Below are 13,518 nucleotides of genomic sequence, written 5' to 3'. Positions count from 1 at the left end.
CATTTGATGTATATATTAGCAATACCCAGAGACATAAGTCCCAAAAAGGGGAACAGCACCCAAACTTTTTATTTATTTATTTAGTGTTTTTCTATTCCGGCATTCGCGATAGGTATCACATCATGCTGGTTTACATTTAACAAGGGGGGGGGGGGTGTAAAATGAAGATACAATATGTATCTTCATTTTACACATGAAGATACAAAATGTTATCATTCATAAAGAATTGCCAAATTCCTAACCAACTTTTATATAACTCTAGACTTCAATGACATTAACCACTTAACTATCTGTTCACCTCCCCATATACCTCCAGACTTCAATGGCACCATTCACCTCCAGACTTCAAAACCCTCTTGAATATTATTATATCTAGTGAAAGTCACAAAAACATCACTTATAAATGGCTCAGCAGTCTGAGTGGTTTGTTGCTGCCTCTTGAGTAGGTCCTGGTTTCACTGTCCCTCTTTTTTGGGTACCATCCTCACTAGCTCACCTCCAGCTTCCTGGCCCTATTGCCTCTACTCTATTTCCATGGGGTTTCCTTGGCAAATCTCCCCTCCCATTTACCCACCCAGAATCATCTTTTTAATACCTCCAGCTTAAATATCTTTCTCCTCCAGCCCATCTCCCTCCATCTCTTATCAAATCAGTTTCATCCATTTTTTTTTATCCCCAAACTATCTCCTCCAACCAAGTATCTATTAGCCAATCAACTAAAACATTTTTTTTCCCAGCCTTCAAGTCTGCTTCTTTAAGAGACGGAATTACTACAAATCTCCTTCCAAAAATTCTGACTGCCAAGCCTACAATATTCCCAGCCACTTCTAGCAAGAGGAGCAGGAGGATATATATATAAAAAAACTTCAAAAAACCAGGCTTTTCTACTTGGCAGCATCATAATACTAGTCAAATGGTTATCAAACTGACTAAGTATAGTTCAGCTGCAAAATAAATAAAATATATCCGGAAAATTCAATTTCCATTTGAAAAAAAACAAAAACATTTTCTTAAGAGAGCACGCTGTATTTTATTTGTACCTGAGAACCTTTTCAGTGTCATCAAATCAAATTTATATTTTTTTTATAGCCCATCTTTCCCAAGGGGGCTGAAGAAGAAGTACAACATAGAAATACAGTTACAATCCATGTTATTTGATTCCCTTTTGCACATGCACAGGACATGTTCACGTTCAGCTCACACTTACGAAGATTTGCCACTGCCAGTTGGTCCAAGAATGGCATTGATACCAGGTCTCATAATGCCACTGTAAAACAAGCAAACAAAACCAGGATAAATATTATTTCCATATGGATTATTTGCAGACATTTGCAGGTCAATTTTCAAAGGCTTAGGTGCCTTTTTTTTACTTGAGTAATAATAGAATTAATATTCCTAATTCAGCCGTATCTGAGTAAGTGCATTTTTAGCCAAAAATATGCAAATACTTTTGGCTATATAGAAAAGAGGCTCTACAGGAAGGGCATGTTTCGGAGACGTGTCAGAAAACTATGCATGCGCATTTCTTTTTCTTTTAAATTATGTGTAAAAGGGCCTATGGTCTCTTCACTAAGGTCTGTGCTCTCCTCAACAGAGGACCTATTGAGATGGTCAGAGTAATGAGTGGAACGCTGGCCATAACTTATTTTTATCTACAGTGCCAAATACTGAGATCCCAAAAAGCAACACCAGCAGAGATAAGGATCATTTGGTCAGCTCATCTGTTAATGATCTCACAGCACCCATGCACTGCTAATCATTCAGCTAAACCAGATACTGAATCTCCAACGAAGACACCTTATCTAAATTCCAACAGGTAATCAGTTTTTGAAGCTGTTGTAGGACTTGAACTGGAGATTTAAATAGACTTGTGTTCACTTACTGTATTGTATGTGTATGGTAAAAAGGAAATTACTTTTCAAGGAACAGAAGAGATGAGAGGCAGCATGCTTATTTCTTCATTATCTTAGCACGCACGCACACTGAAAGCCTCCCAGCATGTATGAACCAGAGTCTGAGCCAGTAGGAAGAGCCCAGAATCAGTGGAGCTGGAAACATCTGACCATAAAGGGCCAACAACAAGACTGAAGGATTATAGGAGCTTGCAGTTCTTCTATGACATAACACTAGCTTACAAACAGGTTTTATATAAACAAACAGCAAATGTGCTCACAGTTAATGGGAGCAGAACACAGTTTGCTTAGTTGCCTCACTCCTCCACAACTCTCATTCAGAGGACATTAGTAAGCGCAAGAAAGGGTGATGACCAACTACACCAGCTTCTGCTTTAAGGACAGCTAACCGATATACTCTAAATGCAGAGGCAGGAATGCATATTTGTGGATTGCCATTTCTAATGTAATATTATGATATAATAAAATGTTAGTGTTTGTTATGTCTTTCTAATGTTTTATGTACTCTGCTTCCTGCTACGTGTTTGGGATGGGATAGAATATAAAATGTTTAAATAAATATAACAAGGATGGCCAGTTCTAATTCTCAAGAGCCACACACAATTCTGGTTTTCAGGCTATACACAATGAATATGCATGAGATATATTTGGAGACAATGGAGACAGTGCATGCAAATATATCTCATGTATACTCATTGTGGATAGCCTGAAAACCAGACCTGTTGTATCTCTTGAAGACAGATATGGCCATCCCTGCAGTATAATAATATATGATAATCAAATTATAAGTAAGTTACAGTCTATGATTAACAGTTCATCTGTTGCACTGAACTCAAATACAGAACCCATCAGCAGTGCACAGTCTGCCTTAAGTGAGGCACTTGAACAGCAAGACATGTCTCAAGAAACCACATTCACATTATCTTGCAGTATACAGATAGATTAATACATTGAATTAATAATAAGAATGGACATGCACAGCACTTTTCATCCAAAAAAGGATCCCGATGTGGTTTCTAGTTAACTAGTCAGACAACCTGAAAGCCAACTTCTGGCATCTGGACTGCATGAAAGCTTTTGATGAGATAAAAGAAGATTGGTTAAAGTTATTAATACTATTATCCCCTTACAGTGACTGACAGAGGGACTAAAAAGCACCTTGACCCTGGTCACAGTGAGATAGGAGGAATTTGGCCTCATGTTCCAGGAGCAATCCTGATTGCTCAGTGCTCTGAACATACCACATCTCTTAAGTATTTGTTCTGATTTTGTGTTAACAATTACTCTTTACCATCATCACATACAGCTCCCAAACCTCAAGATATTGACCAATACTAATGCACATAATCTACCACCTTAAAGATATAGCAGCAGCAGCAACCAAACTTGTGCAACTAACATCCACCCAGTGAAATAAATCACATCATAAAATAAGGATGTGTGTGAATATTTCATACCACCTAGTTTCTTTCAGGCCGATACTGTACAGTGCGCTCCCATGGAGCACACTGTTACCCGCATTTGGATGCGCATTTGACGTGCTAGCTTTACCCCTTATTCAGTAAGGGGTAATAGCGCATCCAAAATGCTCGTCCAACCCCCCTGAACCTAACAGCGCCCACAACATGCAAATGCATGTTGATGGCCCTATTAGGTATTCCCGCGCAATTCAGTAAGTAAAATATGCAGCCAAGCCGCACATTTTACTTTCAGAAATTAACGCCTACCCAAAGGTAGGCGCTAATTTCTCCGGGCAACGGGAAAGTGCACAGAAAAGCAGTAAAAACTGCTTTTCTGTGCACCCTCCGACTTTATATCATGGTGATATGAAGTCGGAGGTCCCGAAAGTTTAAAAAAGTAAAAAAAAAAAAAATAGGCCCGCGGCTTGAAAACCGGATGCTCAATTTTGCCAGCGTCTGGTTTCCGAACCAGCGGGCTCGAGAACCAACGCCGGCAAAATTGAGCATCGGCTGTCAAACCCGCTGACAGCCGCCGCTCCTGTTCGAAAAGAGGCGCTAGGGACGCGCTAGTGTCCCTAGTGCCTCTTTTTACCGCCGGGCCTAATTTAAATAAATTTATTTACTGTATCACGCGCCTGCTCTCCCGCAATTTTTACTGTATCAGCCCGTTTCTTTGGTATATAACCATTTGCAAATGTAGGACTACTAACCCATGGCAGGGCAGCTTTCAAAATGCTCAGTGACAGCATAATGGGCTCGACTTCCCTAAGATTTCAATTGAACTGCAATGTTTCCCAAGAGGAAAAAAAAAGGGGGGGAGGGGGATTCTATTTGTGTGTATGTGGGAGGTAGAGGGCTCACGCAAAGTGTGAATCGGGGATCATGGGGTGCTCTATATGTGGCAGAAATCTGAATGAAACTGGAATAATACTGCAGTTCAGAGATTAAGCTGGTGACAGACGCATGCACGCAGATATAGTTTTACAGCTTTTCCTGTAGGAAACTAGGCCAAAAAAAAAGAGACCACAACTGTGCATAAATATTGTGCTCTAATGACAAAGCTACACTAGCTATGATGGCTTCTCCTTTCTACACCACTGCAGCTGAACAGTCCCCACTCAGCAGCTAACCAGGGAGACCGCACGGCTCAAGAATCCACATCTGCAGTTTCTGATGCTATCAAAATGAACAAAAAATCAAGTAGTTTCAAAGAAATGATACGAGATTCTGGGGCTCTTTTAAGGGAACATTTCTATGGGCTTGGGGTTGTTTTAGACTATGTTCACATTTGCTTGTTTTTGTTTTGGTTTTTTTTGTTTGTTTTTTAAAGGATGGAAGCTTTACAGCAGCACTAGCACAAGCCCTCATCTGTCTCCCCTTCCAGTCTCTAGAGCTCCCCCTAAAACAGAATGCCCAGGCAGTTCTGGGGAAAACCCTGCAGGTCTACTAAGGCTGAAGGATCCTCTGTTCCACTCCTTGCACAGCAGGGGCTATCACAGAAGCAGGCCTGACAACATGAGCAAACATAAAGGAGCACTGGTCCACCCACACACAAATACACACACACACACACACACACATGCCTATTTCATAACTCTGCCCTACCGGCTTGCACAGACCAGCAGGGGCAGCTTGACCCGGGACACGCCTGCAGAACATGGGCCTTTGCACTTTGCTCTCTTCCTGCTAAAGCTGTTGCCACTCCTCGCCTCGTCATTCTCAAAGTGTGGGAAAATACTAGGATTGGCCCTGGGCTCGGTGGTGGCCTAGGGCCTAAGCCGACTCATGTTCTCGGGCTCTGCTCCTGCAGAGTCTCCTTTCCAATCAGAAAGCCCCAGTGAAAGGAGGAGGTGGGGAGGGCCTGCGAATGTGTGCTGGCTCAGGCCCTGCATTCACGGACTGTGACTGCCAAAGTGCAGCCCAAGTCTGGCACTGGATACAAGAAGCTTATCCTGCTTTGAGAACGATAAGGGGAAGAAGGGTCCTGGCAGTGGGAGGAGGGAGGAAGTGAAAGGGGTGGGAGCAGAGCATGAACTAGGGATGTGCATTCGTTTCATCCATTTCATATGTTTCCTATACAAGCATGTAATATGAAACGAATGCATATCTAATTGGCATGTAATGGGAAACGTATAAAACGAATTAAACGAATGCACATCCCTAGCATGAAGGTCCAGCTAAAAAGGGAGACACAAAAAGTGGAGCATAAAGGCTCGGCAGAAGGAGAGAGAGTGTGAAGGCCTGAGGGAGAAGGAGAACGTTAAGGCCCAGGAATGGAGAAGAGGGACAGGGCAGCCCCCATCCCCCCAATAAGTGGATGTTCCCCCTTCCCCATCACATTCAGGCTGAAGCTGACCCTGCACAGAACCAAATATAGCCTTCCTTACCTGTTATAAAAGATTTGTCTGGTCAGCACTGCCACGCTGGCGGTCTGGGTTTAGCTCCCAGGTCAGGTCTTCTCTTCCTTGGCTCAGCTAGGCCTGGAGATTCTGCAGACGTAGCCAGGGCCAGTGGAAGCATTAGGCGGACCCGGTGACCGATCAGAGCGCCGGTTTTGGGGGGGGGGGGGGGGGGGGGGGAGGGAGTGAGAGGCAGTGGCAGGACCACAGCGACTGTGCCTCCTTGTTCTTCCTACCGGCGCAGGCCAGGGAAAAAAGGGGTTGTATTGCACCAGTCTACATGGACGGGAAGGAGGAGGCACAATCACCACAGGATAGGAAGGAGAAGGATACAGCGTCAGCCTGTGCAGCCCGGAAGAAAGAAGCAGGAGGCAGAGCAGCATCTGCCCCCCCCTCCCCCCCCCACGCAGCTGGAGGAAAGGAGCAGGAGCAGCGTGAACCCATGAGGCTGAAGAAAAAAAAGGAGTCATCCAGGTCATCATGCAAGAGCAACACCCAGTGGCCGGATTCAGGTCCTATGATCATGAGGGTCCAGGAGGAGATCTGGTGCAAGGCCCATTGGCCAAGCACCGGGACTGCAACGATCAAGTATAAAGTGGTGAGTATTTGATAAGCAGCCCTCAGTGGGAGGCAACAGAAAGCGAGGAACGAATCTCTAGTTAACTGCCACTGAAGACACATGGTGCTAGCTTCCAGCCCTGGTTCTGACTGAGCTGGAATTCCAAAGCAGCCCCATGTGTTAAAAAAAATAAAATAAAATAAAATGGAAAGGGTTTGTCTTTTCCATCATTTTTGGGCTCTCTTTCATGTACTGCACACCGCTTTGCCTGCTGCCTTTTCCTTCCGGAAGAGGTGGCAAGGATAAAAACCACACACACAAATTCAAAAGGGCATGGGATAAACGCCGCAGATCTCTAAAGGCTAGAGGTTGGAGATGAAGAAAAAGTGCATGGGGGGGGGAGGGGGGGAGGTAACCTGCACAGAGCAGCAGTTACGTCCCTTAACAGAAAGCACGGGGTTTATTACTCTTAACCAGCTAAGCCTTGATGCTTTTGGCACAACTTTGGCTTTGATGGCGGGAAGAAAAAAAAAGGAATCCGATTCAAACGACAGCCAACGCTGGGCCCCGACTTTTACGGTCCGGGTACCAATACGCAGGCATAAGGGAATAAAGCACAGGACTGCTTCGACAGCCAAGTCCACAAGCAAAGCATGTTCAAGCATTAGCATTGCACGAACTATCAAGAAGGCTGCTCACTTCGTAAAAATGTTGCTAGCAGTAATTTTGTTATGGGTTTGAGAGTTGCTTAGTTTTGATTGTAAATATTACTACCCTTTGGGATAACTTGCACAGAGTGGCATAAGAAACTTGCTGGGCAGACTGGATGGACCATTTGTTCTTTTCCTGCCATCGTTACTGTGGAGCAGAGGATTCCCTGATATTAGGTTCAATAAGAAGCCGGAACAGGGGAAGCATTGATTCTGCCACGGACCAGCTTCAATGCAGTGGAAAAAAGTAACTTTTTTCCATGTTCCTGCCACCTCTTTGCCCAATAAATCCACATGGACAATTTCAACAGATTGCACTTTGGGGGTTTACTTTTTCAAAGCACAGCTGCAAATATCCCCATGAAACAGCTATATCCTTATAACCTCTGAGAATGGGGAGATTGTGGGGGAAAAACAGAGCAATGAGAATAGAAATAAAAGGCCATGCATGCTTCCACGAGAGCAATCTTTGTCCCCTTCTATCTGAGAACCCATCCCCCATTAAAGCCTCATTTTAAAAAAACATATTTTGTAAATATAGCCACAGGTTCCTATGTGTGCTTTTTTTTTATATTAATGCTAACACAAAAAAAAGGATATCCTGGGGAAGTGCTGACAAAGATTGGTTTTCTGCTTAGGCTACATAGTTTGACTTGGAGTGTTTTGGAGGTGAAAGGTGCAGCATTTAAAAACAGTAAATGTTCAATATTGTTGGGAAGGAGAGGCAAAATATTGTACATTATTAAAACAAGCACAGAAAAACATAGAAAGAGAGAGATATATGACCTGCTGCATGCAAAGCACAGACAAAACAGGAAGTTATTTCCCCTTTAAAATATTACTAGGACTAAGAAACACTCCAGGAAACTACGGTAACTGGTAACCGATTTAAAATACATTTTAAAAAGGTATCTTTTCCATCAACAGACAATGAAGTGGGATTAGCTGCCAGAGGAGGTTATTAAAGCCAGTAACATGGCATTTAAATAGGGGTGTGTGCCCAAAAATACTTGTTTCTTTCATTTCTGTCTTTCTTGGTTTATTTTTTTGTTTTATGTCCTTTATTTTCATGTGGGGGGGGGGGTTGTTGTTTGGTTTTTTTTACACACACATTAAAACCATTATTACTTAAAATGTTACAAACCATTTAGGACGAGTTAAAAGTTTTGAACCACACGAACACATAGTACATACTAAAATATTTAAAGCATGCTAAATGAAGCTAAGCAAAAGACAGCACATTCCTAGATTTTAAAAAAAAAAAAGTTCAGATAAGTTTCAAGAGGACAGATCCCTTGGTTATTAGCCAGACAGACTTGGAATACCAACTTTTCCTTCTAAGGTAAGCCACAAGGAAGGGATTTTCCAGGCACTTCCAAGTGGCTCCGCCACTGCTGGAGACAAGATTCTGGTCTGACCTAGCAATGCAATTCTTACGCTTTCACATTCCTAAAATGAATGTAAATACAATAAGAACCTTTTCAAAAATATGATTAAAAAATCTGTGCATGAGGCTGGACTGCATTTTAAAATGATCTGGCTTTTGAACTTTTCCTAATTACCGTATTTTTCGCTCCATAAGACGCACCTGACCATAAGACGCACCTAGGATTCAGAGGGGAAAAACTAAAAAAAAAAATTTGTGCTAAACTGGCTCTGTCCCCAGGCGTCTGTGCGTCTTATGGAGCAAATTAGGGGAGTGCATATCTTTTTTTTCTCCCCATTTTGTTTTCGGGTCTGGGGAGGGCCATTTCAGTCTACTCCCCAGATCAGAAAACTTTTCTTTCTCTGGGAACCCCCCCCCCAAAAAAAAAACCATCCCAACCCTTTAAATTAATTAACAACCCCCCACCCTCCTGACCCACCTCCAAGACCTGCCAACTTAATTTACTACAACCCTCCACCCTCCTGACCCCCCCCAAGACCTGCCAAAAGTCCCTGGTGGTCCAGCGGGGGTCCGGGAGCGATCTCCTGGGCTTGGGCCGTCGGCTGCCAGTAATCAAAATGGCGCCAACGGCCCTTTGCCCTTACTATGTCACAGGGACTACCACAGCCATTGGTCTGCCCCAGTGACATAGTAAGGGCAAAGGGCTATCAGCGCCATTTTGATTACTGGCAGCCGAGAGCCCAAGCCTAGGAGATCGCTCCCGGACCGCTCCTGGACCCCCGCTGGACCACCAGGGACTTTTGGCAGGTCTTGGGGGGGTCAGGAGGGTGGGGGGGTTTTGTCAGATCTTTAGGGGTTTTTTTATATTCGCTCCATAAGACGCACATACATTTTCCCCCCACTTTGGGGGGAAAAAAAAGTGCGTCTTATGGAGCGAAAAATACGGTAATCTCAGCCCAGCTATTGAGAAAAGTTTCAGGCAGTGAATATCACAAACCTGCGTAAACAATTAAAATAAGAATCTCCCAAAATAAACAGTTTTGCATGCAAAGCAACCAAGTACCCTAGGCACATTTAGTGATCAATGACCATGAGACAAGCAAACACCTTAATTAAAAAGGCAATGATTACTTTACACTTGCCAGTCCTGCTACCAAGATTTGCCACTGTGAATGGAGCTTCCTTCACTATAACAGGGCTTTTGTTCCACTAAAACAGCAATTCTCAACCGTGTGTGTTGCGACACACCAGTGTGTCGCCAAGCACCGGTCGGTGTGTCACGGCTTCCCAGTGTCCCGCTGCCCCGGGTGCACATGAGATGCACAAATTCTTCCATTAGCACTGCTGCCGTTCCATCCAGGCAAGAATGGCAGCAGTGTTTAAACAAATACCTGTCACATGGTAAGGGCAAAGGACTGCTGGCACCATTTTGATTACTGGCAGACAACGGCCCTGGAGCAGGAGATCGCTCCCGGGCCCCCCCCCCCGCCGGACCACCAGGGACCTTGGGCGAGTTGAGGGGGGGGTCAAGCTTTATATTTAATGAAATAGGAAGGGATGGGGCAGGTTTGGGTTTTTTTTTTTTAATTTAACACTGCTGCCGTTTTTGGCTGGACGGAACAGCAGCAGTGTTAGTGGAAGAATTTGTGTGTCTCGTGCAACCGGGGTCCTGAGTGAGAGCAAGTCAGAGGGAGAGAGAGAATTTGTGTGTGATTTACAGTATGTAAGTAAGAGAGAACGTGTTTGTGCAAGTGTGATTGACAGTATGTGTCAAAGTGAGAGAGCATGTGTGCGAGGGAGAGACAGACTGGTCACAGAGGTGACTGGTGTGTGTGCGCGAGGGAGAGAGAGAAGAGGACTGTGAGGACACAGCTTCAGCAGCCACTGCTGCTTCTGGTGTGTGCTAGTGGCCTGCAAGGGAAAGGCAGCTTTTTAAGTTTATTTTGCTTGATTGACTGTCATTTTAATTATTGGGTATTGAGTTGCATCTGCTGTTTTGAAATATTTTATTGATATTTGGACAATTTTTAATATTTATTACTTTGTTAGATGGTATTCTGTTCATCAGCTGTTTTGTAACATTTATTAGTATAGCTTTACAATTATTTCTGTGTAGGGGATCTATAGCAGCTTGGCTTGTTCTGTTTTCCTAATAGGAGGTGTATTAGTGTTTAGGGCCTGGTTTAATATTTGTAGTGTTGCCTTTTCATAGGTAGGGTTGTTATTGTTTAAGTCTGTTCCATAATACAGGTGTAACTTTGTGCGGGTTAGTTTGTGTGCATTATAGAAGCTCCTGGGAGTGTTAGGTGCTATATTTCTCTTTCCATTTCTCCAGGTTTGCACTGCATGCAGAGTGGCTTTTTTGGGTTTCCATTCCAGTTTGTCTCCATATTTATTATTTGTGGTCTTTCTGTCCTTGGTGAAGGTCAGTTCTAGGTGTGTGACCGAGATGAGGTATTTTACTAGCATGTAGGCATTTGTATCAATCATATTTGCTGTGTTTTCTCAATAGGACATGCATTAGTGGTAAATTATTGTCTTTTCATAAGGAAGGCTATTGTGCCTGGTAGTACAGGGAATTTGTTTTGCTTTTACTGAGATGTCATCAGAACCAGAATATCTCTTTTTGCATGGCGAGTTGTACAGGATTATGCCCTAGTTCTGCTCTGCACCCATTGTTGGGGGTTGAGGGGGTTCCTGTGGATGCAGAGTGCATGTTTACATTTAGCCCCATGAAGGTCACATGTTCAGTGTGTCACGCATGTGAGAACCATCTGTCAGGTGTGTCCCGGCCGAAAAAAGGTTGAGAACCACTGCTCTAAAATACCCTGGAGAGAAATGAGACATCAGGAAATGTGTGACCAAAGCTGTACTTTACACAAATCACTGCCCTCATTCGGACGGGTAGCACAGAAGGAAGCCCTATTCCTACATTGCATTTGGAATGGGGCAGGATCATGTACAGATGAGTTGGATAATCAGCCTTTGTGAGAAACACCCTAACCTTATCTGGACTTGAAACCCCCGCCTTCAGCACAAATAGTGGCACTGCTAATTATTGAATGCATCTGCGACGTAAAAATGTGCCAATGTGAGGTTTGTGGGGTTTTTTGTTTTGTTTTTCGACTGTTGTTTTACTGCAGTTACAGTATTAATTCGTCTTTAGGGATGTGCATTTGCTTAAAACATTAAAAAAAAAACAAATCAGACCATTTTTGCTTCATTCCACATGGAACAAACCAGATATGGCCTCCGACTAAAATTGCTGTACTCATTGTTAAAAAAAAATAATTTGTAAAAGGGCCTCCTGAAGCTTAGGGATCACCCTCCTGCCCTGGCACAATTTAATCTGGGGCCTGGGTGTACCCTTCTGGGCCACCCAGGTCCCTCCAAGCCCCACTCGCACCAAAAATCTTAAGTCCTGCCCCCACCCCCGTTAAAATCTGCCAGGATAGGGGAGCTCCCTCTCTGACCCCCACCTACCCCTTTCCTGCAGTCCTGCCAAATTTCTCAGGGGTAGGAAGTAAGCCCAGTTCCTCTTCTCCAGCTCTAGGTACTTTAAAAATGGTGCCATCCAGCTAGAGGTGAAGTGATATATTTTATTTGTATTTATTTATAGATTTTTATATACCGTCGTTCATCCAAGGATATTGCGGCGGTTTACAGGAAACAAAAACAATACGACAGAGCGTAGTACATAGAACAAGGTAGCAATAATTATGAACTAGTATAAACGTAATTGAACAAGTGTAACATTATACAAATAACAAAATAAAAGAAAATAATGAACTAAGGCATAGATAACTAACAGTGAAGAAACTAAGGAATGTGAACGGCAAAACTAAGATTATAGGGGAGGCAGGTAGGGGAGGGGGAGGCAGAGGAGGGAGTGGGGGGAGGAAAAGAGGAGGAGACATTCAGGCGTAATTAGAAATATTGCATCAATGGGAAGGAATTGCAAGAGAGATAATATTTAATGTGATTGAAAGTAGATAGTATGAAAGGAGCAGTAGCAAGGGGATCAAGTGTAGGCTTGGGTAAATAGCCATGTCTTGAGGTTTTTTTTAAAAATCTTGGGGGACTGTTCGAGTCGTAGTTCAGTGGGCATAGAGGTCCATAAAGTAGGGCCAGCTAGTGACAGGGCGCGGGCTTTAGTGGATGAATATTTATAGAGTTGGGGTGATGTAGCCATGTATGGGTTTCTGATCGGCCTGCTGGAGGTGTGATATTGTAAGGCATTAGAGAACCAGTTCATTTCGGAATTATGGAGGGCTTTGTGTATGAGAGTTAAAACCTTATATTGAATACGAAAGTGAATGGGTAGCCAATGTAGTCGTTTAAGGATAGGTGTAATATATGGCAAAATGGTGCCGGCCACAGCAGAGGCAAACTCCAAAGTGATGTGACTTTGGCAGCATCTTCCAGGTCGATCGTGCCAATTTTAAAAGTACATAGAGCCTGGGCGGGAGCAAGAGGGCTTCTCTCCTGCCCATAAGGATTCATCCAGAACCATGGGAAGGGAGACTACCTGATCCTGGCAGGTTTTAAACAGTGGGGGGGGGGGGGGTTAGGCAGGAAGGGCCCAGAAAGGCCCCAGCTGGGCCTGGGTGACAGACAGGGTTAGGTAAGAACATAAAAAATTGCATTAATGGGTCAGACCAAGGGTCCATCAAGCCCAGCATCCTGTTTACAACAGTGGCCAATCCAGGTTACAAGTACTCAAAAACTACTGATGCCAGTAATAGCAGTGGCTATTCCGAGTCAGCTTGATTAATACCAGTTAACGGACTTCTCCTACAAAAACTTATCCAAACCTTTTTAAAACTCTGCTACACTAACTGCACTAACCACATCCCCTGGCAACAAATTCCAGAGCTTAATTGTGTGTTGAGTGAAAACAATTTCTCCAATTAGTTTTAAATATGCTACATGCTAACTTCACGGTGTGCCCCCTAGTCCTTCTAATATCCAAAAGAGTAAATAACCAATTCACATTTACCCATTCTAGACCTCTCATGATTTTAAAGACTTCTATCATATCCCCCCCTCAGCCATCTCATCTCCAAGCTGAACAGCTGATCCATCTCCTT

General features: G+C 43.6%; 1 protein-coding gene across 5 annotated transcripts in view; it reads right to left on the bottom strand.

Annotated features, from left to right (window-relative positions):
- Positions 1–13,518, bottom strand: part of ABCG2 (ATP binding cassette subfamily G member 2 (Junior blood group)) — a 168,098-nt gene that overhangs the window by 76,181 nt on the left and 78,399 nt on the right. For all 5 annotated transcript variants that reach the window (XM_029597982.1, XM_029597972.1, XM_029597963.1 and 2 more), the window contains one exon: positions 1,208–1,267. In XM_029597982.1, coding sequence (XP_029453842.1) covers positions 1,208–1,267 — 60 coding nt within the window. The remainder of the gene's footprint in view (positions 1–1,207; positions 1,268–13,518) is intronic.

This window comes from Rhinatrema bivittatum, chromosome 1 (assembly GCF_901001135.1).
Source record: "Rhinatrema bivittatum chromosome 1, aRhiBiv1.1, whole genome shotgun sequence".
NCBI lineage: Eukaryota > Metazoa > Chordata > Amphibia > Gymnophiona > Rhinatrematidae > Rhinatrema > Rhinatrema bivittatum.
The sequence above is the reverse complement of the archived record's forward strand: the minus strand, read 5'-3'. Positions and strand labels throughout refer to the sequence as shown.